Consider the following 24,593-nt stretch of genomic DNA (forward strand, 5'->3'; position numbering starts at 1 on the left):
AATGTTGATCAACAAAAGCTGTGTTTCACTTGCGAGCTGTGTGGCAAGGACCTATTAAAGTCTGAGAAACAATGTTGTGTATTTCCGAGGCTATTTCCAACTTCATATTTGTATCGATAGCAGACAAAAGAGAATACCAAGCGTTGGCTTGAGAGTGAGCTCACTTCGCCTCACACACAAAAATTGTCCCGATTTTAAAACTTTGATTATGCTTCCTTTGGCTCAAGAAGTGCGTAAAAACATACTCTTCTTTGGAAAGATTATGATGATGAAAGATCTCAAAGTACGGGATCTGGGTCACTTGTGTTAGATATCGGCCATTTTGGGGAGATCACGCTTCGTTGACCCACCCCATTTGATGCGCGCACGAGTGTGTTGGGGACCCGTTATGACCCAACTGGTGGGACTAGGACGTTTTTTGCAAGCATCGGGAAAACTCTTTTGGTATTATACGGTTCAGAGATCACCCAATGCTCTCTTGCATGATCATATACAAATGTCGGCTTTGTACGACATAACGATATGTAGTTGTTATCATTCGTCATGTTTGAGATATATCGTTTTAAGTGTCAGGGCTGCGTCTGTTATGCACTACTTTCCCTGTACTATTTCGCACTCTGTATCAACAAGAACACTGCAATAAACGGCCAAGTTTGTTGGTCCAATACTAGCAAACCTTTTGAGGACGAAAGTCATTGCCTTCTGTCATTGTCTTTGAGTGTTTGCTTGTGGTTGAGCCGTGAAAAACTGTCGATGTTTTTCGAAACTGTATTGGACTTTTCAGTTAAGTCTGAATGGTCGCTGTAGGTAACTGTTTGAGACTGCTGGCTCACCGATTACGAGATATAATTCTGTCCATACCTGCCCGAGGGAACATTTTACGTGTCATTATTGCTTGGCACGGCCACGCTGTAAAACCGGCCGTGGAGGACCCCTGCGCCTCTCGCCAACTGGCATCAGCCGGATCGGTCAGCAGGTCGGAGACTCAAACCCAGCTACGTACCACATGCAGGAATCGGATGTCTGAGCCACTCAGGCACGGCTGAAGGAACTGGAAAATATGAATATATTAGGGAAGTATAATACCTAATATACCTGCCCCCCAATATATTTAGACAATATGAGATACGATATATACGCATCCCAATCATTGACCACTGAACTGCGTACGTAAATCCGGCTGAGAAGCGCACCGTGGATGCCTGAAAGTCTAACGCAAGTTAGTTCTATCCTGTGTTGCCGAAGCGCTATGGAAAGGGACTGATCGTTTTATTGAGCATTATTAGTGTTATACATGTACCCATACACAACAACACACACACACACCACACACACACACACACACACACACACACACACCACACACACACACACCACACACACACACACCACCACACACACACACACACACACACACACACACACACACACACACACACAACACACCACACACCACGCACCGCACACAACCACACACACACACCACACACCACACACACCCCACACACACACACACACACACACACACACACACACACACACACACACACACAACACACACACACACACACACCACACACACACACACAACACACACAACACCACACACACACACACAACACACACACCACACACACACACACACACACACACACACACATGCAAGGTTTGCGTGACAATGCCGTCTAACCAGCACCTGGTACTTATATTGAAAGTCACTTGTTCTCAACATAACAACGCCAGCTTGGGTTTTTTACACAAGCATAAAACGAGAAGACCGCAAGCAAAGGTGTAGTTTTCAGCCGAGGGCCTCAAGTCACCCCCCCCCCCCCCGTCCCTCCCACCCAGCTTTGGGAAGGAAGGTGGGCCAATCAGGAGAGAAACACGGTTTGGTGCACGCTGTTTGTTTATGCTTTATAAGTGCGATTCCTTGGTTTGTATCGTCTAGGTTTGCTATGTAGTCTCATGTTTGCTCTGTATACCCTGACAATTCTTCTGGACTTGTTTTGGACAGATCATAAAAACACAGTATTGAGGGTAGATTAAGCAATTTTTTCACTGCTAAGCCCGCCCATCTCACCTTGTTTTGCGATTACAGCCCTGGACTGCAGGCCTTCGAATAGCCTGTCTTCCAGAAAGAGGCACGAATTGATCTTAATCTATTGTTAGCAATAATGGGGATAATGGCCCTTCGCCGTGTCTGTGCGAAGCTGACCAAAGTTTGAGCACGCGCCCGCTGTCTAGCCACCGTCACTTCTCCTTGCAACAGCGTAAGAATATTCCCGATTTCCCTTCGAAGCAATGTACGCAGCCTGAGCAGCTGCCTCTCGAACGTCAGCTTCGACTCCACGACTTAGGTCGATGAAAGTCAATGGAATTCAGCACACCAACTCGATGGGACAGCGCTGAACGGGCCCCAAGGTCTTGAAGGTTCCTGGTCGCCCTGGCGGCTGATTGGCCACAAATGTCATTCGCCGCGCTGTCCCAAGGCTTATTCCCTCGCCACGGCTCGCGAAGATTAGGTTACGGGAACTCCCGGCGGCTGTTACTGGATTCCACCTGCAATCGCATGACCCGAATCACCACCCCCTTCTGAAGATCGCTACGAGCTAGCAATCTTTGTGCAAAAAAGTCTGGGCTGTGATTTGGATTATACATCTTAGAGACCAGCCTAGGCTGTCTGTTTCAGAATGCCTGCTTTTTCTGTCTCGAATGACGCTGACCAACCTCTGGTGGCTGAACAATGACAAAAGACGAAACCTTCCACCAAAATACCTCCCAAAACGCATTTATTTCTGGATTTGGACCAACTGTTGACATGATATTGATATCGCATGATATAAACCATGATATCGTTAAATGTAGGGTGATAGGGATACAGTTTTTTGAAATACGTAGGGATTAGGGATGGGGGGACGAAAAAATGTCTGAGCCTGCCTCGGAAATGCTCTTGAAACTGTTTTCTCTTTAGATTTGACGATCTTCCTTTCACACTTGTGAGCAGGAGTGTTGTTTCTCGAAATTAGTATGAGGGCTAAACCCTAAGAATTATGATTAATGAAAAAGTGCTTAGAAAATGATGGCTAAGAATAGGAAACTACATCTATGGTTAGGAGGCACAGTCCCTTCCCCCCCCCCTCCCCCAACTGAACAAGGAACTACACGCCTCTAGGCTGGCTATATTAAGTATGCCTTTATCTGATAACTTTATTGGCTTAGTCGCGACCATCTATGAATGCCTGATGACCAGCAAACGATGCTGAAGTGCAAGTGAACTGGCGAGACGAAAATATTTGATGGTTTTGCCGCACTCCATTAAATTTGTTTTTGTTTCTGTGGGTTATTGCATTCAGAGTTACATTGCAACGGTTTCTAGAATATTTGGCTCCAGGTGACAATTTAGACGGTCCCAAATTTTGTCGGTGACAGAAAAGGCACTTTCCCACCTGTGAGCACATCTTCCGTTTAAGACTGACAGTGCACGGTATTCGCCGTTTGCTCTTGTGCTGTGTGCGGTTGGCGGACTAGTTGTGGTGCGCTTTAACCACTCGATTGGGTGTTGGCAGCGGAAAGCCACAGCTGCATGGCAGCAGGGACTAAACGCTCCCCCATGGCAGCATGACCTACTGGCCAAGGTCCCGCAGGTGCCGTATCTTGCTCATTGCAACCCAAAGTCAGCCATCCTGAGCTGCTCCTAAACAAATGCCCCGAGGCACGATGTCGACCCTCAAAAACCGCACCATCGGCGCTGTTGTGGGATATCGGGCGCCCTCGGTGACCCGGCTCCCTGCCGCGCGCTCTTGTTGGAGTACACCGCTGGCCGTCGCTGGGGCCGGCTCTGCGCGCGCCTCCTCCCGGACGCGCTATCTGCATGAGGATCCCATCGGCCACTCTACCGGCCGGCTGGCGTTCAGCGTGCGACTCGGCACACAATACGGGAGTTCACTCTGCATCAACGCAATCACGTACCCGACGCACTCACGCACGCACGCACGCACGCACGCAACGCACGCACGCGCACGCACACACAAAACACACAACACACACCCACACACACATAACACACACACACACACACACACACACACACACACACACACCACACATACACACACCACACACCACCACACACACACCACACATCACACATCACACACCACACACACACACACACACACACACACACACACACACCACACACACACCACCAACTGCGCCCACGGAGCTTGTATTAGCTAGTTACCTGTTGATGTTCATTATGGTAGGGCCGGTCAGGAACCAGGGTTTTTTCCGTCATGGCGTACCTTTTGGACACGGTTATAGCCCACCTCCACCAGGTTAGCTGGTGACTATATCTAAAACGGAACCAGCATGCAACTGAGTGAATTTGTAACCGTCCTTAATCTCATGAAACTTGCACCTGAAATACCCGCACGTGCCATGAGCTTAATCCCGCATCTCCTCTGCCCTTCAACGGGAATGCTCTACATTTTAAGCTGTCGATGCAAGCATTAGATGTAATGGAAAGCTATCTTGTAAGTATTGGAATGTTGTTCAGTACAAAAGACTACTTCAGATAACACAATTTCACCGTTAGCAAATGCGGTCCTCAATACGGCATCGTTTGATACACCATGAACATTTTTTTATGGCGTCGGAGTCGGCACCAGCCCGGCCGTGTCAGAATTCCCGCTGTAACAGACGGGCTGTAGCACTTCAGCTTGTCGCAAGGCGACTGCTTTGATTTGTGCATGAGCAAACGATCGTTATGCGCAGTCATTTCAGCTCTTTCTCATGGTGTTCTTGTATGCCTGTCCGTCACTGTATGCCAAATTCACGCCTTTTACCTGCGGTTCCATTCTTGGTAACGACACTGTTTTCTTAGCTTATTGAGCTTTCACCCTCGAGTCCGTTTAACTAAAGAACTGCCCAAGCGCCTGCATCATGTGCCACAAACGCGGTTTGTCATCAGGACTTGCATTTAACGCGTTAAGCTGCTTGGAAGCTAACTGTTGGCCTTTGTCGCGGAGATTCGTGCTGATTTACTTCAAACACGGATAACTCCACGGTCATATTCGTATTGACCTTGAACTCAATATGACCATCGCCGAGCGTGAAAAAGTCTACATAAGTTTGCATACGCTTAGCTAAGAAACATAAGTATTGGTGTCTTGCAAGGAGCATAGCTGTGAACTGCAGGGAATTATCTTAAAATACTATGTCAATTTAAAGCTCCATACAAATATAGAACGGTCCCTTTTAAGTAATCCACCCACTCTTCTTGCGTTCGGTTCCTCGGCACGTTTATGTCAAGTGGGCCCATTCGCTAGTGCCCACATCACCTCACTCCTCTGCGTCACGCATACGGGCTGCTCCTCTCCCCTTGTCTCTCCTTCCAGCGCCTCGGCAGTGCAACCGGCACGTCTGCGCGAGATTGCAATGAGCCACAGAACTTGGATCCATCCATTTCAAACATCCAAGGAGGCTACGTTCATGTCACATTTGAAGCGTACTAGGCTTATGTCCCTTCAGCGTGGCACTTGTGCGACTCCGGAACCGGTCTCTGGTGCGCCTGCGCCGGTTTAGCATGGGTTTAGGTCTAACTATTCAGCTTAGTATCGGTTCTCCAAAGAGGTGATAACTCTGGCTAACCCGGATATGATCGCTTTTGCGATTATCTTATACGCAACGCAACGTTGGCAAGCTAATTGGGCGTGAGCGTTTCAAGGCTTGAAGTTGAAAAAGATGACCTGAAATCAGCAGCTTTAAAACGGCTTATCGCCGGTAGTCTGTCTGCCGTTAAACGTTGTGAGGATATCGTTCGAGTGGTGTCCGTTTTTTGGACTTGACTGCAATGCCCTAAAGTTGCTTGTGCAGTTTTCGAGGGTGAAGGTGGTGACCTGATGTCACCAGTCACAGCACAGCTGCTGAAATTGCACGCGGGCCTTCTTCTGGCAAAGGTTGCGTGAAGGTCCGCTGAGTGTTTTTCGGGTTTGGATTTGGCTGTTATAATTCTGAGTGGTTTATGCGGCTTTTAAAGGTAGAGATGGTGACCTGAGCTCATAAATTTCAGAACGTCTAATGAAATTGCACGTGATTTATCTCCTGAGAGAGGTAGCGAGGGATCGGTCATGTGGTTTCTGAGTTCGGATCTGGCGGCAATTTCTTAAGTGGTTTATTCGGTTTTTGAAAGTGAAGATGATGACGTGACATCACCACTTTCAGAACGGTAAAGGAGATCGCGTTCTAACTTTCGATTGGTTTTGGTTTGGAGGATTCCGGATTTTGGACTTGGCTGCATGAATTGCGGCGAAGTAGATTTGTCCCGGCCCACCCGTCCTAACCAGTGACGATTTCAAACAGCTTATATCTTTACCACCACGCACTAGTCGTATCGCCGTGCAGTTGTCAGCAACAAGCAGCCCAGCCCATCAAAACTTACGCCGCAATACTCAGCATGACATTTTCACAGCGACTATTTGATGACACTCTTATCATGGTTGTATCCTCACGACTTTATCTCCGCTGCTCCTCCGCCAAATTCCTGCCAAATTCTAATTCCTGGCAAATTCTGCCAAAAATCCTCTGCTAAAATGCATTTTTGGTCAATAATATGGCGGCATTTGAATGATATATATGGTAGCTGTACAGCTAGGTTCTGTACTTGGCGCACACGTTTCTATCTTGGTGCAGAATGAAATCATTACGACTGGTGCTTGTTATTGCGTTTCGGAGGGTGAGTTCGGGTGGGGGTGTGGGTGGTGATTAGTCATCAAATATTTTCCTGATAACTATTTTATGTCAGCTGCCAGTGAAAAACGAAGGAATTGCAATGTTTGTTATGATTTTCCGAGTGCAAGGGCTTTACCTCCTATGTGTTAGGAGACCTGCCCTGGGCACTTTTAATTTCCTAAGTTGAGATCCTAAGTGGAAGTAACCGTTATGCAGAAATAGGGGAAGGCAAGCCTGAAAGGACTGTTCAAGCCAACCATTATTTTGGGAAATCTCTGCTCCTGCTTATAGAACTAAACATACAGGTGTTAAAATTGTGTCTGTAAATTTATCAGAACATTGCAATCTGAGGCATTGCTCTAGAATATCGATCGAGTTTAATCTGTGTGTGTCAGTGGTCACAATCTAGGCTGTCAGCTTATTATCAGTGAAATTAATGCCACCCATTGGGCTTGATATTTATGTCCACAAGATATGATGTGACTAAAATATGCATGGTTAGTCATGGATGTGATTGTTTTCCGTGTTGAGTGATCTCTCAGCAATCTTGGTTTTTGTGTTGAAGATTACTTGCCCTCATTGTATGAAAGGGTATGGATAGCAACCAGTTCACGCATTATCAGGGTTTTAAGTAATCATCGGCCTTAATTTTGTGAGAAAATTTGACATTGACCACCTGGGAACACTGCCTTGAAATTTGGAGTACCTATTCAGTGTTCTTGTGATATGCATCAGTGGTTGTTTGATAGCATTGCTTAACCAATGCCTCCTTATATATTATGGGTGTCATATTCTCAACATAAGGGTTCTTAAATGCTAAAACACTATGAGATCAAACCCTTTCATGCTTATGCTGTTTTTCAGCCTGCCTGACAAGGTTTTGTTAATGTTGTGACCATGATAATGTCACATCTTTGAAGTGCAATGTGATATAAAGCAGCTTGAGTTTTCTAAGATGTCTACTTGAGATCTTATTATTCTAGACTGCTTATTTAGAAGCATGCTGCAGTTTAATAAGAAACAAGTTATATTTGGGTAAGAAGTTAAGTGTGATGTTGACCATATTTTTGTGTGTTCTTTTTCTGACTTAACATGCTTTTCAGCATATTGGCCAGTAAAAAAGACAACAGCAACCATCCGGAGATGGAAATTGATCCAAAAATGCTGGTAAGTATCTTTCTCATTGTCATTTATCATGACTTACCTCAAAATAGAGTATTTTGATAAGAACTCTCAGCTTCTCATGCATCTCTAATGTGGATTGTTTCATAAGAGCCATGTGCTCTTTGAATTTGCATATATTTATGGAAAGCACAGTATTTAAAGTAAAAGTACAGTCGCAGAAGCCAGAGCACTGCATTCAAAACTCTGTAAATTCAACTGGTCTTAAGAGAACTGAAGCACAAGTTCACACATCATTGGAAGGAAACATGTGGTTGTTATGGAGCTGGGTAAATTTAGCTGCCATGCACAAGTACTGCTGGCAACCAGTCTGACCATTGCTGTCAAGCTTAGGAAAGCTGTCTATCTGTTGCCAAAGCATGCATGCTTTGGTGACAGGTGTGCTGCCTGTTGTAATCACTTCTCATCATCACACAAAAGCAAGTGTCTCTAGCTAATTTGCAGCACTTTGCCTCCCACAGACCTTGTATCACACAGGTCAAAATGTCATAAAAGCCTCTCATATCATGGCGAGTGGGCCTGTGAGTGGCCTTCCATGCGGTGCCCCATGCCAACGTGATTATTCCCAGCAGGGGGCGGGCGGCGGCGGACAGTCTGCTGAGAAGCAGAAGGAGGCGGCTGCGCAGCGGGAGGAGATGAAGAACAGCATGCTGTCCAGCCTGCTGGACCAAAAGGCGCGAGCACGGCGTGAGTGGCGCCCCCTGTCGTGAACCTCAGTGGCACCTCTGCAGTGGCTGGCTGCAATGGTGACCCCATTAGGGCAGTGCCTACGCCCAATAGTATCGTGATTGAGCATTCTGCTTATGACCTCTCATGGAAACATCACAGCCAAAATCTACTCCATCCGCCATCCCTGTCCCTTATCGCCAGCCGGTGCTCCCGCTCTAGCCCAACGCGACGGCAATGGACTGGGCCGATGTCGAACATACATGTGTGGAGGGGACGGAGGGACAGACGCCTGGCGGCTGTCTCCCTGGCGCTGGACGCGCGTGACAGGCGGGGGCGTGCCTCCAACACAGTGGGCGCTGACGCCCACCGGTGCTTCCCCTTTGCTGAAGTGATCTCCTGAGTGCTTGCATGACTTCTGAGCCTGCTGTGACCGTGTGATGGCTCCATTGGCCTCATGGCACCCGATGCAGACTGACGTTCATCGTGATTGCGCTTACCGTGGCTTGTGGCCTGCCGTGACCTGATGCTTTTGCGACCTGACCCTCTGACGCGCATTGACCCTCTGACATGCACTGACCCTTCGACACGCACTGACCCTCTGAAGTGCACTGACCCTCTGACGCGGCGCGCCGACCTTCTGACGCGCACTCACCCTCTGCTTCGTACTGGCCCTCTGACGCGCACTGACCCTCTGACACGCACCGGCCCTCTGACACGCACCGGCCCTCGGACGTTCACTGGCCCTCTGACGCGCACTGGCCCTCTGACGTGCACTGACACTTACGCGCACTGACCCTCTGACGTGCACTGACACGCGGTCCATATTGATGCTCTGACGCGCACTGATACTGGTGCGCGCTGACCCTCTGACGCGCACTGACCCCCTGACATCCACTATGACCAGCTCACTCCCGTCGTCACCCCTGACACGCCCACCCCGGCAGTGAACACGATCCTATTGGCGAAGCCGGAGAAGGGCGCCCAGCTGGAGGCGATGCTGGTGAACATGGCGCGCTCCGGTCAGATCCAGCAGCGGCTGACCGAGCCGGAGCTGGTGGGCCTGTTGGAGCGGGTCAGCGATTCCGTCCAGGGCCGCGCTACCGGCAAGGTCAAGGTGAGGTTGCTGCGCCGAGAGGGGTGTGGGGCGCGGGGCGGGCGGGACGGCTGAGCTGCGCCATGTGGATGACAGAGACCCATGCGGCCGTGAAGGGTGTGGGTCGGGGGAATGGAACTGACGGTTGAAGGGGTGAGGTGAGGTTGCTGGGTTAGAGAGTGGTGAGTTTGTGGTGATGATGGCACGAAATAAGAACGCGTGCCTGTGACTGAAGATGTCGACTTGTGTGGTTGGTGTTAACGTATTTGTGTCTGTTGAAAGATATTAGATCACACAGCCGTGGACTCCATAGAAGAACAATATCGTCACGGGTACTAACCAACTGGTAGCCATCAACGTCCATGGTCTTGTTGAATCGCGGCAGCGTTGGGCTGAATGTATTCACTTTCGGATGAGGTTTGTCGTATGCATCAGCGCTGCTACGCTGCCAGCATGTAAGCTGCAGAACTTCCGACTCTGTCGCGTGGTCAGATGAATGCATGTCTCGCACGCTCAGAATGAGCTCTCGGCCGTGACCCGTGCCGTGGCTCTCGCAGTTCGACCGAAGGGCGGGCGGCCCTGGACTCGGACTCGGACGAGGACTACTAGCGCCGCCGTGACCGGCTCTCTGGCGTCACCTGTGTTCTCATCTTTGTGGCGCTGTCGTGTCACGCCTCGGGACCTGGCGCCTCGACCGGCCACGCCCCGTGTCGCCGCGGGGATCTGGCCTGACCTGACCTGACCTGACCTGTGGGCCTGGGCGTCGGAGTGTGTGTGGTCTGAGCGGGGGGCGGGTCCTGCCTGCGGTCCTGCGGGAGGGCGGGTCTTGCCCACCACGTTCGGGCGGGGAGAGCACGGACGCGGACCGTGTGTCGGCGGTTTTGTCACGGGAGCTAGCGCGGTTCCCCAAGTCACGTTGAGACCGCTGCTGCGGAGATGAAGCTCCCGCGGGGATTGAGCCTGGCGATGGCGTCGAAGGGATTTTTGACGCGGGCAGGGTGTGGTTGCCCTGCCGTTGCCGTAACACGCTTTGTATTTCATCGCGTTTGATACTGACCTGGTAATACACAAGGCCACTACATGTGAGCTGTTTCACGTGCGACTTCAGCGCCACCGACGCGGTTCGCTTAACTACCTTTGCATACATACTTAAGTAAGTTGATTTATTTAATTCAGTTGATTTTTCATGGATATTCAGTGTGCACGACAGGACTCAGTGTGGTTAAGAATTACACAATGCCTGATATTTCCACCACCTGAAACGTTCTTATGAGTCACGCAAAGGCTGGCGACTGGTGACGTTTGCAAAATATAGCTGAGAACATTGGCGAGAAACTACAGTTTGAACCGCACGAGATCGCGTGCGTCAATGAAACGCATCTGCGCATCGCGTCATACGTCGCTTTGTGCCATATTTCTCGCAGCCATCTTGAAATTCCTCAAGATAACTGACTGAGGGAGACGAGTTGTCGGAGAGCTGGTAAAGGATGCAGGCATGAGGCTGACTTTGTCCGGTTACAGCTAAGAATTATTAGAGTATCAAAACGCGTTGCCACACGTTGCACCGAGGTGTCCTTGGGACAGACTAGCTTGGGCGTACGCCGTTATGCGATGCTGCCATTCCAGACCGTTCTGACTTGTCTGTCTGCGAGTCAAGGCAGTTTGCGGGGTCTGGTGCAGAGAGTGCCGGCGCGCATTGGCGTGGAAGACACCAGTGCTGGGCCCGCATTGTTTTAAGAGGTGTAATGCTATGCCGCGGGCAGATGTTCCTTGCCCGTGCTCGTGCAGAGGGTGCCAGAGTTTGCTGATGTGGACGACGTGAAAGTCTGTCCCGGTAAAGAGGGCGCTTCAATCTAACGTTGGATAGATAGTCCAACCGTGTGACTCCGGTGCGGAAGAGCAGCAGCCTGTGGCAGCGAAGGGGTCGCCGGCCTGTGCTGGTGTGGAGGGTTTCGGAGGCTAGAGAAGTGTGGAGAGCGTCAGGCTGTCTCATACTTGGTCTACGCAAGTGTGCGACCGCAGCCGACTGCGTCGTCCCGCCGTGCTCAACGATGCGCCATTATAATGAGCTAGTTACGGCTTCATTCCATTCACCGCGTCTTAGTGAATGGCAATCTTCGTGCCGCTGAACATTAAATGAGGGAAAAGTTTTTGAAGGAATGGGTTGAACCTCTCGGAGTACAGACTTCTAGGAAATGTCGATGCCTTCTAAATCCGCTTCTAGCAACGGAAGTCTTGCCCCACCGTCATTTACTATATCTCATTTCATAGTTCCGAAATCGCCACTAGTGGCCGAAAGGACTAATTCAAACCAAACAGAAAAGGTGCGTGGTCAACCTCGTTGATAATCCCACACACCCAGCCAATGATCGATTATCGCCCGCAGACCCTCGCCATTTGGAGCGCCATCGCTGATAACCTATTTTTCAGACTACCGTGACCTTTGGGCGGATCGAATCTCAACAGGAATACCTGAAATTGGTGAAGTTATTTAGAGGTGACTCAATTCTCAGAGCCTAAAGAACCGCTCACCACTAAACCTTTGCCATTCGGCACACCATGGCAGACAACATTTCCGTCCTTATCTTGCGACCAGGCGTCTGGTCAAAAGCCATCGCAAACACCAAAACTGCCAAGCCAGTTCATAAACGGTCCCACACTCCGAGCCTCTGGGGTCAGTCGCCGCAACGCTTTCACTATGCTATGTGCCATTGTCCATAACCTACACTCTAGAAAACACCGTGGCTTTGCACTGGGTCAACGGCGGGTCAACAATCGGCTGTAGCCAGTTTTACAGTTCCGGGACTTTTTGGTGACACTTGCCTGACCTGATGTCATTTTGTTCTGAATGGGAATTACTTCGACCATGGTGCATCGGAAAGGAAAGGCCTGGTGATGATCGATTCAGTAGGTTCGAGGTAAGGGCTTGCCTGGAGTAGAATTTTGACAGTACGTGTAGATTTGCATCATTTTGCACGGGTATCAATTTGTATCCTTTTGTTGGTGGACCTCCACCCCAATTTGCCCTGGGCTCTCCCAATACTTTTTGCCTGAAATGTTACAAAAGAGTAGGAAAAGAAGTGTCGTCGCCATGGAGGGTGCGGGGGTAGACTTGAACCCGCAACCTTAACATTATTTCATCAAAGTGGTGGGCTACTGTAGACATTGACGTCGAACCTTTTTATCTTTGATGATTTTTCGTGTTGTCTGTCAAACGTGAGTCCAGACATTTTTCCCTCCTACAGCCTAAGCATGATATTGACCTTACTACTTCATCCGTCTGGAGATCTCTTTTATAAGACATTAGAGACGTTTGGTCCCCCACCCATTGTAGAACGCGAACCTAACATTGTTTTATTTGAACTTTAAATGCACTGTACTTTATCGCAAGGTCACGTGAGAAAACAAGGTCGGATAATTTTTTATTGCTTTTTGGCATAGTATCGTTAGTCCGGACTATAGGTCCAGTTCAGCTACAAACCGATAATTGCTAGGGCCAAGACAATTTTGTTAAGACGCAATTTTAGTCTGATTCCGTGCTGAACATAACTTATTGCCCGCACTCCAAGCCCACATTACTGTCGTACACGTGCAATGGATACGCTTCGCTTCGGTCCGTTATCCAAAAAGTACGAAAGGACCTTTATCGTGTCATGTGACTACACGACTATCGGCTGCCCCGTGACCAGACTGACACTATTAAGCCAAAGGCCAAATGGCCTTCTTTGACGGGCAACATACGAACACTTATTCTGGAAGGCGACCCCGCCAGCACGCGTTTCGCCACGTCGCGAATGTGGTCAGTATGATTTCGCGCTGTGCTGAAGTTGGGCTTCCGCCGCGACGGTTGGTGCGTGTACGCGACAATATAGTTCTTTTTCTGAGCATTTTGATCATTGCAGTCAACTAGTTCGTAGAAAAGCGATGCCTGTAAACAGCTATCTTAATGACTATCGTTGTCAAGAGATCTCACCAGTGACCTAAAAACCAATGAATTACAGTTAAACTGGGATGAATGCATGACACTATTAATTGGAGCAATTTTTGTAACATTCCTCGCGTTTTCGGTGCCATACTAGGGTAGTAAGTAGTAAGTCTGAGCTTCATGTGGAATCCTGTGGCCAACATGCTTTTTTTACCCGCGTTCCTTTTCCGTTGTGGAATTTTAAAATTTATAAAGATACGTGTACGTCATGAGTGTCAGCTGTTGGACCCCGATTTATTTTCACACACGCAGGTGAAAACAGTTGGCGAATTGCGTACCATGTCTCGTGCAAGTTCAGTGCCACGTGCTGTTTAGTATTTATCGAATATTGGTAAAACACGGCTGGAAATGAATAAACCAATGGTAGCATCAGTGATCCTCGTGACCCGAATACATGAAATGTATGTATTGCTTCAGTAACGTAGATATGTTTTCGCACAGTATGTTGAGGCAGCGATAATGCTGTCAGATGATCTGAGTGATGGAGATGAGCTAGAATAATGGGGTGATGGCCATGGCCACACGGTCATTGTTCATCACTTGTACTAACTCTACAGTCGTAATGCTCCATTAAGAATTCGTATTACTGGACCCTCATAGAGGCCTCACCCAGATGCCTTAAAGAACTACGACTTTTGACTCGGCGGGGGGCGGGCCGTTGTATACGTGACGGCCTGACATTCAAGGCTTGTAGGAATGCTCAACTTTAACATTTGGAGCTGCCCAGCAACACCCACCACTAAACATACAGAATACCAGGAGTGAAAGATGCAGGCGTCAGCGACGGGCCGCGATAAAATCGGTTTGTTAATAAAATGGTAAACTCTCGCGATATAGCTGAACCAATGGGAGCCGCGGGCGCATCCCAGTGTCATAAGGTCATTCCGTTCCATGCCACGCACCAAATGCTAACGACTTTTTTACCTTAATTTCTGTTCACTACATGCTTGTTAATAGTTACCCCCATCCACTTTTGTGTGTAAATATTTCTGTGTTTGTTAAATTGTTTTCCGAATTGATTTAACATCCTGTCCTCTTCGACACTTCGCCCCTTAACTGTTTTCGATTCGACTGTTATTTCTGTTGACCTTTATCCGTTTCGCATCTTCGTCCTTCGACTTTGCCCAATTCTACTGCTATTCCTGCAAACTTGTGTACCTTTCGATGTGTTGCCCTTAGACTTATTCGCTTGTTTGTAATCGAATTTTATCCTTTTTATGTCTTTTCCTTAGATTTGTTCCGATTCAACTTTTGTCCCCGTTCAATTCCATCCCATTCGATTACTTGCGGTCGACTTTTTTCGTTCGACTTTTTCCATTCGACTTTTTTGTCAAGCAATCATACGGGATTTGTACTCGGTGCTCGTAACAAGCCCAGCCTGGTGGGCATTTAAGCCACTCGTGGCTGGTGCACGTAGCCCCCGATAAATGTGGTGTTGCGCGTGTGCAAGGTGAGGTGAGAATGAGGAAAAGGGGGCAAATGTTACTTCTTTCGATTTTCGACGCTCATTAAATAAGGCGCTACGTTAGAAACGCACGAGACAAAGTGCAAACATTGTCGTTGCTCTTGCTTGAGCTGTGCGAGAACAACTCGGGCCCAACAGCTGACGCTGGTGGCGGGCCCTAGTGAATTCAACGACTCAGAATCAAATCAGACTTTCAGACTGCAAGGGAGAAGTGCTCCCCCGTGCGCGACTGAGAATGCTGCCATTTAACTTCAAGAAATCTAGCGCATTCAAGTCAAAGTTATCTGCAGGCTGATCATCCAGGACATTGCAGTGGTGATGAGAAACTAACCCTCACGAAGTCAAACTGACTTAAAGGGAAGCGTTCCACATTTATATCAGGTTATGAACTAAAATAGCCATCTTGAAGACCTTTTGGTGCTGTTCACAACCCTGTCTTGCTTAAGATCTAAGCCCCTCTAGTTTCTGAGCTTCACGCTTTGAAAATGGGGAAAGTTATTTCGAGGAGAGTATTTCAAAGTCACTTTGACATTCATGACGTCATATTAACGGCATTCAAGCCCTGCCACTCCCGAAGCAATGCGGCGGTCAAGACCAAAAAATATAGTTGTTGAGGAGTTCACAGCTAGCGTTCGTGAGCGGTATTTCCAAATATAACGGCCGTCAATTGGCTCTCAATCAGTGTTGTGCAAGATGCGGTGACGTAATCAAACCATGACATATTGAAAAGCATATTTGCTAAACAGAGAGTTTTGCTCTTTGAAGCAATCTTTTCCACATAAAAAAGCCTAACAAAAGTAAGCTTGTTTTATCACATCTGATGTTTGCTTCAATATCCCTGAATGCAAAATATTCCCCTTGGATGATATGACACACATCCATCTGACGGGAATCTACGTGAACCTGAGGTCCACAAAAACGGCTTAATAGCAAGCATGTTTGTGGTGGTCCTTTTAACAGCACATACATATTCTACACCCCCGTTACAAGCACTCATCTCTACCGTTATAAATACAGCGCATTTGTGGAACATATTAAAACAGTTTGTTTAAAAAATCTAATCTAATGCAAATGTTGCTCAATTTGGATTGTTCATTATCAGTTATTGAACATAATTGAGCATTATTGAGCATTCCTGATTATGTTGATGCTGTTGGTTATAATTGTTCATGTCATGACACAGTCGAAGTGAATAATTGGTAAGACGCCAAATTCAGTCAAAAAATTGTGCACGCTGTTCGTGAATCAAGCAGAAATTGCAACTTAAATAAAGCACCAATATTCTACACTGAACGTTGTGCCCTATATCCAAGCGCAATAAAAAATGGAGTAGGCTATGTAACTTGGCCGAATGGCTTAACCCTTAAGCCCCTTAACTGGGTCCGTTAAAGGCGTATGTTTGCTGCTTTACTGCCTGATGGACAGAAAGCATCTATGTTTTTGGTATAGAGTAGTGGATCACAAAGCCACACAAAACACGTTTCTTCTAATAAAAAGTCGCGTTTGCCCTCACCGGCCGATCGAAATCGTAGCTGCCGAACGGACAAACGATGCAGTGAAATCTACGCGCATGGGGCCATAAGACACACAAGGGTTAGAGAAGTTAAACGGAAAAGCTCTGGAGCAGGGATGTGACCTAAGCCATTCATAACTAAGTCCCCGATCCCCAAAAACAACACGCGTGCCACTACCCGTGGCCGCCACAGAAGTGAAGAAGTGCCTTCGGTACATTAAGGCATCTCCTACAGGGTTATCTTTACTTTCCGATCAGAAGGGGCACGTGCCTTCATTGCCCCTCCTCCCCCCCCCCCCTTCCAGATTACTGATCGCCCAAGCTAGATTGGTTGGTCACCGACCATGGCGCCTCGAATGGTGAAAGGTTGTTGGCGATCGCTCCCATAAGATGGGAGCGAAGGAGGGATAGGAAGAGGGATAGTTTTTTATTTTTCATGTGGAAAAATAAATTCCCCTGTGTGCAAATTGATTTTGATGGTTTCGGATGTTTTAGTGATCCTTGACCTATGGTCAGGTAGTGATCGGTGGTGTCATAGGCCGTGGGCTTATCTGCGGCCAATTTTGGCGGTTTGGCGGAGCTTCGCGCCCGGTGAAAGGCGTTCAGAACAGGCGGCGCCCTGCAGTTAAACAATTCGACGGTGCATCGGCTGTGTGCCTTCGGCTCCCCAAACCTCGTGGGAAAGTGTCCTCAGACCTGGACACCCGTCTGGTCATATCACCTCTCGCAACTTGCTCGGCTTTCAACCCATGGTCGCACATTTTCCTTTCTGTCCCAATCTTAGCTCGACTCTGGGTGGAAATAGTGTCTTTTTCAACTCGCTTGACCAGTTTCCTAGCGAGACACGCACCATTTTCTGTTAATCAAATCAATTTATCGTCGGAGTGAGTGAAGGAGGACGTGAAGTGGCGACAAAGGAAAAGAAAGATGCGATAAAGATGCCATGCCACTCACAAAACACCGCATGTAACACGCTGGCTGATGCACTTAGTTCGATAGCCGCCAGTGATCTTAAATGAGCCTCCCTGAGCTTCACCGGGGTTTCCCAAAGGAGTAATGTTTTCACCTCCGTTTTTTGCCCGGCCGCCGGTCGGTGCGCCAGAGCTCGTCACCGTAGGCCGCTTCCGCCACACCACGCGCCGCCGGTGGCCACGGCGCCGTGCGTCACAACCGGGGCGGAACGTCGCCTCACGGACCGAGAGGGAAAGTAGCGGTCGAGCACTCCGCGCTCCGGTAGGCCTCACCACACGCGGCCCTGCACGGGCACTCCGCGCTCCAGTAGGCCCCACCACACGCGGCCCTGCACGGGCACTCCGCGCTCCGGTAGGCCCATCACACGCGGCCCTGCACGAGCACTCCGCGCTCCGGTAGGCCCCACCACACGCGGCCCTGCACGGGCACTCCGCGCTCCGGTAGGCCCCACCACACGCGGCCCTGCACGAGCATTCCGCGCTCCGGTGGGTCCCGCCACACGCGGCCCTGCACGGGCACTCCGCGCTCCAGTGGGTCCCGCCACACGCGGCCCTGCACGGGCACTCCGCGCTCCGGTGGGTCCCGCCACACGCGGCCCTGCACGAGCACTCCGCGCTCCGGTAGGCCCCGCCACACGCGGCCCTGCCTTGCCTCGCACCCGGCGGCTGTGGTATTCGCGGGAGTGGCATCAGCAGCGCAGCCGGGCTTGAAGTGACGGGCTCGATCCCATTAATTTACTGGGATTAATGCGAGAGAGGGTGTTATAAGGGCTGCGTTTTCGTTCGAGCTAAAAAGACTGCTCCCACCATGGGTTGCCATCTGCGAGCAGAGTCGGCGCCGTCAAAAGTCAAAGACCGCTTTAGATAAGATAAGGCTGATAAGGCCCGACAAACGCTAATGCAACTCCGGTGACCGATCCGATTCGCCCCTCCCCTGCTCCCTCCCCTACCCACCACTCGAACATATCAGCCCGAGCCTCTGCAGCGAGATGTGAGGAGCTGTAGCTGCACCGCAGGTCGTCGTGCGCCGCTTGATGGCGGATGAAGCGGTCACTGATCCGCCGGAGCCGTCTGCTCCGGATCCCGCCGCCGCCTCCCGGTGTACACGTCACGCGGAGTCGGTGGCCCCTGCCCGTGACCGACCGTTCAGGCCTATGCCGTTGGCCTCTGCCCCTGGCCGACCGTCCAGGCCTGTGTCTGTGACCTCTCCGCTGGCCGGCTGTCCAGGCCTGCGTCGGCGGGCCCTGCCCCTGGCCAGCCTCCAGGCCTGTGTCGTTGGTCTCTACCCCTGGCCGATCGTCCAGGCCTGTGTCGTTGGTCTCTGCCCCTGGCCGACCGTCCAGGCCTGTGCCGGTGACCTCTCCGCTGGCCGACTGTCCAGGCCTGTGTCGGCGGCTCCTGCCTCTGGCCAGCCTCTAGACTTGCGTGCACAGGCCGAGTGAGTGATGAGATGCCGGCCGGCTGAAGTTTGCTGACTCCTGCGCTGGTGGAGCCGGTCCAGTGTGCCGGACAGAGCTGGCCCAGTGTGCCGGACGGAGCTGGTCCAGTGTGCCGGAGAGAGCTGGTCCAGTGTGCCGGACAGAGCTGGTCCAGTGTGCCGGACGGAGCTGGTTCAGTGTGCCGGACACAGCCGGTCCAGCGTGCCGGACGGAGCCGGCCCGGGCGGAGCGGGCGTGTTGGGCAGCAGGGTGTACCGTCATCAGATTTAGTGCGTTAGGATCAGAATGAAAGCTTGACTGAGAGTGATGTGTTATGCGATGCTGGAGAAGTCACCAATGTGGTGTAGCAACATCATTCACTTCACAGAACAGACCACAACCTGGAGTGCTCTTTCAGCAATGCGTTTTACGATCGGTGGGGCGGCACTGGCGAACGCCGACGCCCTCCGCCCTCCCCGCTCCACTCCCAGCGCGTGGGCCACGATGACGCTGCGTCTCCGCCGTCCGAGCGGCAACGCCGCCTTCGGGGCGCCCTTTCAACACGGAAGTCGTGCGCCGAGCGCCGCGTCAGGCTGCCGCGCGGCCCTGGCGGCGAGAAAAGTCGACGGGATCGGTCTTCGGCGGGGTCGACGTGCGGCGGGGGAGCGTGCAGCGGGCCGGCGCGCCGTCCTTGCCGCGGAAGGATCGCCGTGCTGCGGTCGGACCGCGCGCCACGCACGGAACGACTTCGCACCGGGCTGCCATGCTGCACGGGCCCCGCAGGCGGCGGTTGCGTTTGGGTCATGCGGAGCCCAGCGAACAGTGAGGATCGGTGTGGAGGAAGGTCGAAAGCGTTCAGCGAACGGGCGAGAGCCGTCTTGCTGTGGCAGGCTGCGGGTCTGGTATAGTGGAATGCAGGCAGGAGCAAGAGCTAGTACTTATAGCATTTAAATCAGCATGCCACGGATGAAACTTGTCACAAAGACAGCAACCAGACCGGCATCACAGCGCCCCGTTTCGTGCTTGGTAGACTTCACTCCTTATATGTCCCCGAACCTTGCCGACCCCACCCAGCGTCGCAGTACTCTCGCTGGACCAGGGGCACCTGGCGCTCGCCTATCGTTCCGTGCCTGGGGATCGTCCAAACTTCCAGGGATCTTCACGGCCGGCGCTCCGCGCGCCCGGGCACGGCCACGCTCGCGTGACCGGTGGCGCCGCCCCGCGGCGTCGCGCCGCTCGGCCGGCGGCCACTTTCACCGCGCTCTGCGGCGACGGCGGCGCGCAGCTGTAACCGGGCCGCAAGTGGCGGGGCGACGACCCGGCACCTCACGGACGTCTGACCCGACCGGCCGACCTCGGCCGGGTCAGGTGACGTCGGCCGGGTCAGTGGGCCGGGCCTACCCCGGTGGCGCCCCCGGCCGCCGCCGGGCGGGGCCGGCCGCTCCATTCAGACGGCCGACCATGGAGCAGGGACGGGCGGAGAGGAGGGGGGGGGGGGGAGGAGGGGGAGGGGACGCGGCAAAGGCGGTAGATCGGAGGCTAGCGAGCGTCGTTCTGGAGGTGGGCCGAGTGGCTTAAGGTGCGGGATAGGTTTGCTGGAGCCGCTCCGGTACGTCGTGCCTTCTCTATCGCTTGACGTATGGACGGGGAGGGTGTGCCCGAGCGCCCCACAGCCAGCGCTCGTGGCTTTGTGACTCATCGAAGGTAGGTACGGGGTTGGCAGCGTGGGGGTTCGCAGGCGCTTCAGAACTTGTGCGCTTTTCTGGGCATCCAGGACAGTTTGACAGCTAAGGTAGCAGTCCGAGATAATATTTCAGAAATCTGGGACGCACTTGTGCACTTGCAGCGGGCGGTCAGTAATTGGTAAGTGGTCTAATTCAGACGTCACGGACGGCAGATATTTGTACCAGCCGCCAGACGGCTGCCAAGGAGCCCGCCTCCTGCTGCCGCCGCCGCCGCCGCCGCCGGGCTATGACATCACCGACGCATCACACGCGGGCGACGCGTGCGGTCAAGGCTGCGGCGCGGGACCGGTGCGCCCCGCTGGGAGCAGCTGGTCACTGACGGCGCCCCGAGGGCCTCCCGTCCTTGGCAGTGGAGCGGCGCAGCGGCCGGCGGCGGCGCCTAGGGCGCTTCGGCCGGTCACTCGGCGGCCGGAACGAATCAGAGCCCGCGGCGGCGGCGGCGGCGGCGGCGGCGGCGGCGCGGGCTTTCCCAGCCGTAGTGGATTTAGTCGGTCATGGCTCCGGCGCAGGACCGAGTGGCATTGTGGCACGCATGCAAGGGCATTGTGGTGCGTACTGCGCCGGGCCGAGGTGATTTACGTTCTTGTACGTCTTGGTAACGGACGGATGGCTGTTGCGTGACGCCACATGACGACACTTGCGTCATGTTTTATGAGTGGCTTTTGCAGGACACATATTGACTGTTAGTGGTGCGTAGTGCGCAGCAAAGGTGGCATTTAACGGATTCGCCACTGACTGCATCTCTGCAGGCACCGTGACTGGCCCGGCCTGGTGCTGAGCAGTACCCAGTTTTCTCATGCGGAGAGTGAGAGGGCATTCGGCCATGCAGCCAGCTACGGACACAGAATACGACTGATGGGCTCTTGGTTAGTTCAGAAATTCAGGGACAGCTAATTGGCTCACCTCAGGTTATTCAGTAGCCTGCAGGGTCTCGCTAAATCTGTAAATGCACGCCGTTGGCGTTCATGTATGGGAGCGAAACTGCTACTGACAACCGTTAGGTAAAGAGTCCATTTGTGCACAGAAATACACGCCCAATGGTCATTAGGCTGAAGTCAAAACACATGCATCAAAATACATAAAAAACAGTAAATGATGCCCGCACTCATTTGCTCACGAATTGCAGTGTTCATCGTTGGTAATAAAGGCACATAGGACCACGGTGTCGAATAAGTTGCCTTAGCCATGCATCGGAAGACATCTAGCGTCCCGTTTAAGCTCCCACCTCTCTTTTCCGTGCCTCGCACCTGATGTGCCGGCGGACACTTGTGGAAACATGGTCGAGGCTGCGACCTTTCACGAGCACCCCGGACGGCACGCGCCAGCGGTGAAAAAGAGAACAGCGCGACAGGCAGAGCTGGCTGCGCTGTAGAACAAAGGGCTGACTGGTTTTCAGGTGACGATCAAGGACGTGTGACTCGTGGCTTCATCTGCATTACGCATTTTAGTCTGAAAATCGACCTCGATTATTACTTGAGCTGTGTGTTCAACTGTGTGTGTCGCTCAACAACCTAACAAATCAAATAGATTATGTCTTGTGATCGGCATGAATTGCGTTACTATCTACGGAAGGTGGATGACCTTGGACGGCTTGATAATCATTAGCCACTCTATTCCTCTTATCCCCACCCCTACCACCCCAACCCTGGTAGCGCCTGGCCTGTTCAGCGACCCTTTAATTATCTGCGTGATCGTGGATATTACTTCGGCAGTGTAGGCTGAGTTTGGATACGCTATGTTGATCTTAGTTATAAGCATCGCCTCAGTTTCCACAGCACCTTCCCCCATGGCGCACGGATATGTCACCGAAGCACGCAGTTGATTTTACTGCAACATTAATGGCTTAAATGTTGCGGTGTCTATGGGCCTACTCCCTCAATTGATAGTTGCATCAGTATATGGTGCAGATGTCAACATAACTCAATGACGATTAATATGATGACTAATATGATGCATGTCGATATGTCTCGTCTCTCCGTGCGCCAGCAATTCGGTGAGCCCTAAGATCAGCACTCGGTGGGCCCTTGAGTCAGTACTCGCTGGCTGCTAATGCTGAGCGTCATCTGGAGTCTGTCGAGGTTGCAGGAAGTTTGCACACAAGTCTGTCAGCACGAGCAGCGCCGGGCGACGCGAGCTCTGACCCGCTGCCTATGCCAGCCGCAGGGAGACACTCAACACCCCGGTGTTCCACCGTGCTGGCGCCATGCAGGGATGTCTGGTGCAGTGCTGATGACGACACGAACCAAGCGCCTCAGGACCCGCGGGACCGGGGGCAGCCGCCCTACCGACGTCCTCCGGCGGCGGCTGGTGCTGAGGCGAGGACGGCAGCAGGCGAGGACGATGACCCAACGCCGCGGAGACAGGCTGAGGTCCCACACCCGCTGTAGCTGATCACGACTTAAGTGGCGTGCCCTCCTCTCGGCGCATACGTGTAATGCACGCTAAAAGAATCCTCTCAAAGCATGCATGTAGTTCGCGCCTGACGACTTTGAACTTGTGAAGTCTTGCGGGACTCCACCGTACTCCATCGAGTCCTTCTGCCGCCGAATATTTCTGGCATCACGTCGGTAGTTATGCAAGAGGTAACAGAAGCCGTGCTAACGGCACGCTCCCACCACAGACGCTGTGCCTGGCTGCGGCCGCACCAAATCAAAGCGTCGCCAAGCTAGCGCTGCCTATCCTTATTTGTTGTCTCACGCTCATACGCAGCGCCCGCTCGTGTCACTCGGGCTGGGTACGTCATGCTGCGGGCGCGGCCATCAGCTGAACACCAGCATCACGGATCGCATTCCCACCACTTCGCAGTGTCTACATCGCTTATAAGGGGAGAGCTCCATGCGCATGTCAAAGCTCACCAGAGTGGCAGAATGTCGCTTCGCAGCCCACCTGCCACCGTGGGTGTATGTCCGATACCGACTCAGGTAGACTCGCTTTCAATTATCGCGTGCGCGCGCGCGTTGTTGATCATACCAGTACCATCTGCCCAAGTGCCATCAAGTTTTTATATGCTCCTGGGTGCGTGGGCAAAAGGTCATTTCCCTCGTCGACTGCATTTGCTTGTTCGCTGGGACCCATCGGACCGATAATATGTACATGTTCTGTGTCTGAGGATGGTTTGAATAATTTATTTCGGATATGACTGGCAAGAAACGGACATTACTGGGGTGATGTAGGACGGCAAGCTCGTTCTTGCGTTGCGGCGGGTCTGAAGCAAACGTTTGCCTGAAGCAAAATAATCCACAAGACATACAGCAGTGAAGACACAGCAGTGACGAGGGTTGTGCTCGCGGCGCACCAAAAATATGCTTCTCTAGATATGTCACGTGACATCACATAGACTCTTTGCCGGATGTGTTCGCAGTGCAACTAGTTTTCTATTTACATGTTCGTGTCGCCGTGATAATAACTGCGCATGCAAAGGCACAACATTTTCGATTGCAGTCACTTTGAGTGCAACTAAGAGTAGAAACAGCAGTATGCTCTTTGTAACGCATAAAGCATCGTTTTATCACTTGTGGTCGATTTTAGGCACGCAAACTGACATATTTGTAATGAAATATGTTGCGTCATTTCTGCCTCGTGGGGCGCGGAAAAAGATTCCGCCCATCCGTCAAAGATTCTTCATGACGTCACGTAAAATCTTTGTCATTGGGGTCGCTGCGAGCACGCCCCTGTCGTTAACCCTAGGTCTTGACATCGGAGGCGATCCGTTGCGTGATACCGAGCCGGAGCCTGTCGGTGCTCGAGCCAGCTCGGGCTACTCGCACTCGGCCCAGACAACGGCGTCTCCGTCGACCATCAGGTCGGAACACTTCACGAT

The 24,593-nt window shown here is 51.7% G+C and overlaps 1 protein-coding gene across 1 annotated transcript; it reads left to right on the forward strand.

Annotated features, from left to right (window-relative positions):
- The first annotated feature begins 6,729 nt into the window (after window positions 1-6,729).
- On the forward strand, window positions 6,730-10,296 carry LOC119105400 (uncharacterized protein D2005.3). Its single transcript, XM_037228866.1, has 5 exons — window positions 6,730-6,736; window positions 7,836-7,899; window positions 8,484-8,601; window positions 9,528-9,697; window positions 10,234-10,296. Exons 2-5 carry the CDS (start codon window positions 7,876-7,878, stop codon window positions 10,294-10,296), a joined length of 375 nt encoding a protein of 124 aa, XP_037084761.1. The 5' UTR covers window positions 6,730-6,736; window positions 7,836-7,875.
- The last annotated feature ends 14,297 nt before the right edge of the window (window positions 10,297-24,593 follow it).

Source organism: Pollicipes pollicipes, unplaced genomic scaffold (genome assembly GCF_011947565.3).
Source record: "Pollicipes pollicipes isolate AB1234 unplaced genomic scaffold, Ppol_2.1 Scaffold_6138;HRSCAF=7277_pilon_pilon_pilon, whole genome shotgun sequence".
NCBI lineage: Eukaryota > Metazoa > Arthropoda > Thecostraca > Pollicipedomorpha > Pollicipedidae > Pollicipes > Pollicipes pollicipes.